This window comes from Barbatula barbatula (assembly GCF_947034865.1).
Source record: "Barbatula barbatula genome assembly, chromosome: 20".
Taxonomy (NCBI): Eukaryota; Metazoa; Chordata; class Actinopteri; order Cypriniformes; family Nemacheilidae; genus Barbatula; species Barbatula barbatula.
In genome coordinates this window covers 1,102,472-1,108,473 of record NC_136783.1, presented here as the reverse complement: position 1 = coordinate 1,108,473, position 6,002 = coordinate 1,102,472, and the positions used below count along the sequence as shown (strand labels likewise).

General features: G+C 43.4%; 1 protein-coding gene across 1 annotated transcript; it reads right to left on the bottom strand.

Annotated features, from left to right (window-relative positions):
- Nucleotides 1-3,958: 3,958 nt before the first annotated feature.
- Nucleotides 3,959-4,904, bottom strand: npffl (neuropeptide FF-amide peptide precursor like; the record flags this gene model as incomplete). The annotated part of the gene is made up of 3 exons (XM_079483741.1): nt 3,959-4,082; nt 4,334-4,455; nt 4,746-4,904. 3 exons carry the CDS (start codon nt 4,902-4,904, stop codon nt 3,959-3,961), a joined length of 405 nt encoding a protein of 134 aa, XP_079339867.1.
- Between the last annotated feature and the right edge of the window lie 1,098 nt (nt 4,905-6,002).

Genomic DNA, 6,002 nt, shown 5'->3' with positions numbered 1-6,002 from the left:
GCCTTTGGATTACCCTTCTAATAAAGCTGCATCTGGATCTCACCCTCAAGTCTCAGAGCAGCTCATGACAGAAGACTTCGCCACCCAAGATCCAGCAGCAACACATACCATGGACCCTGTCATCCGTCTCTTCCGCCTCAGCCAAGGTAACCGCCCGATAGAGGATTATGTTATGGAGTTTTGTGAGCTCTGCCATGGGGTGGACGAGAAGGAGGCGGTATTAAAGGACATGTTCTGTTATGGGCTTGAGGACATGTTGGAGTACCTTATGCCTGATAACACTCCTCAATGGTCTTTATGTCAATATATTGACCTCGCCCTTCGGCTAAGCGGCTCGTCCTTTACTGTGGGCTTTGTGGATGAGGGGTTCCACAATCTCACAGCATCCCCCAGCCCTGCGCCACTGCACGAGATGGCCGCCAGCTCTGCGCCACTGCACGAGATGGCCGCCAGCCCAGAGCCACTGCACGAGATGGCCGCCAGCCCAGCGCCACTGCACGAGATGGCTGCCAGCCCAGAAACACTGCACGAGATGGTCGCCAACCCAGAGCCCCTGCATGAAAGGGCAGCAATAGTCGATCTGCCAGAGTCAACTCCAGTCCGAGTCGATCTGCCAGAGTCAACTCCAGTCCGAGTCGATCTGCCAGAGTCAACTCCAGTCCGAGTCGATCTGCCAGAGTCAACTCCAGTCCGAGTCGATCTTCCAGAGTCAAGTCAAACCCGAGTCGATCTTCCAGAATCAAGTCAAGCCCCGTCTGCCCAGCCGGAGACAGAGACTGTTCACGTCACGTCTGCCATATCTGAGCCTCATCCCAAGATGGCCTTCTCCACGCCTGTGTCTTGGGACAAGACGGCCGAATCCACGCCTGTGTCTTGGGACAAGATGGCCGAATCCACGCCTGTGCCGGTTCCTGAACCGTCGGACCCGCGTTATACCCCTGAACCGACAAGTCGGCCTGGTCTCCTTGAAGGGACGTCTCAGCCCCGGCCTCCTGCACAGCCTGCTCCGCCCTGGCCTCCTGCACAACCTGCTCCGGCCTGGCCTCCTGCACAGCCTGCTCCGGCCTGGCCTCCTGCACAGCCTGCTCCGGCCTGGCCGCCTGCACAGCCTCCTCCGGCCTGGCCGCCTGCTCCGCCTCCTCCAACCTGGCCGCCTGCTCCGCCCTGGCCGCCTGCACAGCCTGCTCCGCCCCGGCCGCCTGCACAGCCTGCTCCGCCCTGGTCACCTGCTCAGCCTCAGTCTCCGGGTTCTCTTCCGCTCCACGGTCCTGGACCTCCATCCCGCCCCCGGGTCCGCCTCCGCTCCTCCTCCCTCCTGGACAGTGTTAGGAGCGTCTGGAATCCGCTCCTTAAGGGGGGGCTATGTAACGGTCACCAGCTGGAGTGCCCTTGAAAACCACCAGAGGGCACTCCACATCAAACTTATCATTCACTCACAGACTACATTTCCCATAACTCACTACCCGGACTCATCAGCACTGATTTCACACACACCTGCATATCATTCACATTCACTCTATATATACCATGTGCACTTATTCACTCACTGCGAAGTCTTGTTTTGTTTTATACTGCATTTCTGAGCGTTTCCCTGGTTTATGGTTTTTGGTTTTTGGATTTCTTGCCTTGCTTCCCGTTTACGCTTTTGCCTCTGGTCCCTGCCTGTTTTGTTTGTTTGTTGTTTCCTTTGTTCCTTTGTTTGGACTGCCTGCATGTGTATGACCCTTGCCCATTATCTGGATTACGCCTTTGGATTACCCTTCTAATAAAGCTGCATCTGGATCTCACCCTCAAGTCTCAGAGCACAGTTCATGACAAAGACACATCTTTTCAGCCAAGCATTCACTTAATGCAAAGTATGCTAAATAAACCACCAGGAGATGCTGACATTAGATATTATTTACTAGAATAATTGAATTTATTATATAAAACACCATGTAGCGTGTTTTACCTTTTCTTGGGTTTTTATGTTTTATTTTTTTTCCCTGTAAAGCTGCTTTGGAACAACGCAAATTGTGAAAAGCGCTATATAAATAAAGTTGAATTGAATTGCTCTGGTGAATGGAAAAAGTGTATTTACGCTATGCATTTCCATGGGGAAAGGGCTGTTCTATGATTCAAATGTCTTAACATTAACATTAAATTAATACATTGCACAGTTTCGACTGTAGCACGCGAAAAAAACTTTATAAAGGAAGTTTTATAAACTTTAACATGGTTCAACTTTAACAACTTATATAATAGTGGCTCAAGGCAGAGATAAGCTACGTACACAACATTTTCGGAGCCATAAGCATTCATATTTTACTTAAAAATTGCAAAGTGAGGAATTTTTCTGTTTTCGTTTTCAATGGATTTTCTTTTCTGTATATGACAGACAAAACACAATATTGTCTCGTTTTTCCACCGCTTGGTTCTGAATTATTAGTATATAAAAAGGGTCCTATTTTGATTTTTTAATTACGTTTGTACAACGAAAATGTTATTACCATAAGGTACATGGACCAAACATACATCTGTATTGTTTCACATTTATTATTGTAAGTTACATACACTCACCTTAAGGATTATTAGGAACACAATACTAATACTGTGTTTGACCCCCTTTCGCCTTCAGAACTGCCTTAATTCTACGTGGCATTGATTCAACAAGGTGCTGAAAGCATTCTTTAGAAAGGTTGGCCCATATTGATAGGATAGCATCTTGCCGTGGCATTTAAACTATGCCCAATTGGCACTAAGGGGATTAAAGTGTGCCAAGAAAACGTCCCCCACACCATTACACCACCACCAGCCTGCACAGTGGTAACAAGGCATGATGGATCCATGTTCTCATTCTGTTTATGCCAAATTCTGACTCTACCATCTGAATGTCTCAACAGAAATCGAGACTCATCAGACACCAGGCAACATTTTTCCAGTCTTCAACTGTCCCATTTTGGTGAGCTCGTGCAAATTGAAGCCTCTTTTTCCTATTTGTAGTGGAGATGAGTGGTACCCGGTGGGGTCTTCTGCTGTTGTAGCCCATCCGCCTCAAGGTTGTGCATGTTGTAGCTTCACAAATGCTTTGCTGCATAACTCGGTTGTAACGAGTGAATATTTCAGTCAAAGTTGCTCTTCTATCAGCTTGAATCAGTCGGACCATTCTCCTCTGACCTCTAGCATCAACAAAGCATTTTCACCCACAGGACTGCCACATACTGGATGTTTTTCCCTTTTCACACCATTCTTGGTAAACCCTAGAAATGGTTGTGCATGAAAAATTTTGATTGTGAAATGAGTGTATGTATATAAAGTGATGGATATTTTAGTAATTAAAATATTTTGTGTTTGACTGAGGAAAGGAATTAATATACATCTGGGATGCCATGAGGTTGAGATGAATGAGAAATGAGAGGATTGTTACTTTGGGGAGTACTATTTCTTTAATTGTGAAAGATGACATGACAGTACAGTTTTTTGTCTCTTTGTCTACAGTTGTCTAATTTCAGATATTTCAACATGCAAGATCAAAAGGTTTTTTAAATGTGAAAAATTAAATTTCAGTCAAGTGACAGTGAACATCTGACCAGTAGTGTTTGTTTTTATTTGACACACATAATCATCTTAAAGAAACCTACTAAGCTACCGACACTGTTTGACAATTTATTGTTTTACAAATCAGTCTCTTAATAAAGCAGAGATTAATATCAGTTTATATTGGGAGAATAGAACACACAACACATGAAGTTCACATGAGGTGTAATAGACAAATAAATCATAACACAACATCACAAAGATTTGTCCAAACACTCATATAGAAATTATTAAAGATGAACGCCAAAGAGTTATGTTTGGCACAGTTGATAACATGGGAAGAGGAGCTGATTGATTCTGCTGGAATGTAGACAAAATATGAATGGAAAGACCTAACTCTCCTTGGTGTACTTTATTATTAAATGTTTGAGGGAGGTTGGTGCTATTTTTTGCCAAATCTTTGCGGCACAGCCATGCTCCAGATCTGACCAGGAACTGTCTCCCAGTCCCGAGACTGTATCCACTCTGTCTCTGCTGACAGACCACTCCGAGCACCACGACCAAACCTGACCACAAAAGGAATAATAACATTGATTTAACAAAATCAAATGTCATTTTGTTTCATTTATCAATCTTTTCATATAATCTGTGTAAATAATCTGAATAAGCAGTGCATTACTGTCTGCTGTCTCCTCTGTATACTGGACATCAAAGAAATTGGCCTCTACTGGTCCAGCAATGGCATGTTGCTTAATGTTTTTGGTTACTTGGAAGCTAACTTGAGCCTTTCCTCTATGCTGTTGGTTTGTATACACACCGTTGAGGCTGGTGGAGCACTGCAGGGTTGCGTTGGTATCTCTGGGAACCGTGCAGTAAAGCTTGCAACACATCTAACAGAAGACGATCCTCCAATAAATGTTCCATGTGTTCTTCGGTGACCTGTTACACAGATTTTATAGTCTTTCGGGGTTGAAAAAGGTGCTATATCAGTTGATACACTCAAACAAAACCCCATTAAAAATAGCTTTTAAAACATCCATTCAACCGAAATATCAACTCATGTGGAAACACAAGCACACCATTGGCTTCAGAACCTAGTATTGGTCTCAATCGTAGTGAAACTTCTTGTCAGCTCTACAAAAAAGCCAACAATAACACTGGGCATTTCTTCTTCTTTTACAACATTTTTCAAAGAAATACCAATAAACAAAAAGCAAGAAGTTTCTTACCACTTGCCCCCGACTTTCTACTATGTTGTCGTCTGAGTCCTCATGTGATTCCAGAATGTGTTTGCTCTTCTCTAGAAGTGCTTCTTTTGGGATGGAATGGCTCATATCAGTCATCACCAGCAACACACCCAGTAGCGTGAACCACACACCTGAATCCATTACTTACAAACAGTCAGAAACCAGTGTATTGACAAGAGAAATTTCTGCTGCTGTGTCTCTTGCACAACCTTTCAAATAGCCATTGTGAGGTTTTTTTTATATAGACATCAGTGTATAACCCAAGAGACAGACATGAGTGATGAAGGTTTATAGGGTGGATGAGTGGACGAGTCCAGTCTGTGTTGCTGGGGATTTGGTAATGGCTTTATTATGAATCCCACAGGAGCCCATGAAGGCACATTAACACAGTTACTCTTAATAGCAGAGGCACAAACATTCTTTTAAATAGTTTACTAATGACAGATGTGACTAATACGCACTTAACCCAAGCCACTAAACTTAACAATGCAGCAGGTAAACTTACTGTATGTGCAAGGCAAATACAAACTTAAATAACATGCAGTATGTACGCTTTTAGCAGTAAATTAGTAAGTAAGTACAAGAGAGTAAGTAAGACAATAGAACGCATTTATACCCATTATATTTTAACATTTTGTCCACACTGTTTGAGCCCGACAATCCTATTGGAACAAGCTGTGTGTCACGCCGCGTCCGGTGTATTTGACAATTTTTGTCCATGACAACTTGCTTGGTTTGTAGTGATTCTGTTAGACAGAAAATGTTTACAGAATTCAAGGGTTTAGTGTGTTCATAAAATGCTAAAGTGTTTTTTGGCAGCCACTACTGAGACATGTACTGAGACTACATTATGACACGCACAGTAGGCTTGTGTCCAACAGAACACATGTGAACTCATGCGTTACTCTTCAGACGCAGCCTCGCTTTTAGTGCTCACCAGTGGATGAAAGCCAACCGCACATTTACTCTGTTTACTAAAAGCTTTATGTGACGTTTCGCCTCAGTAAACTGTATCTGTGTTTTTTCTGATGCTGTATCAACCTATTTTACAATTGTTTTCAAAGTCTGCTGTCTGCATTTGGATTTTGTACAGGAAACATGACATTTCGCCTTTTTAATAGAACTTCAACACACTAACACCTCACACTCAAAGTGTGAAACAAATCACTGTCCACAAACATATCTATACAATCTGTATCCATCTGTGGGCATACATTAAAGGAAGTAAGCAAGGGACAC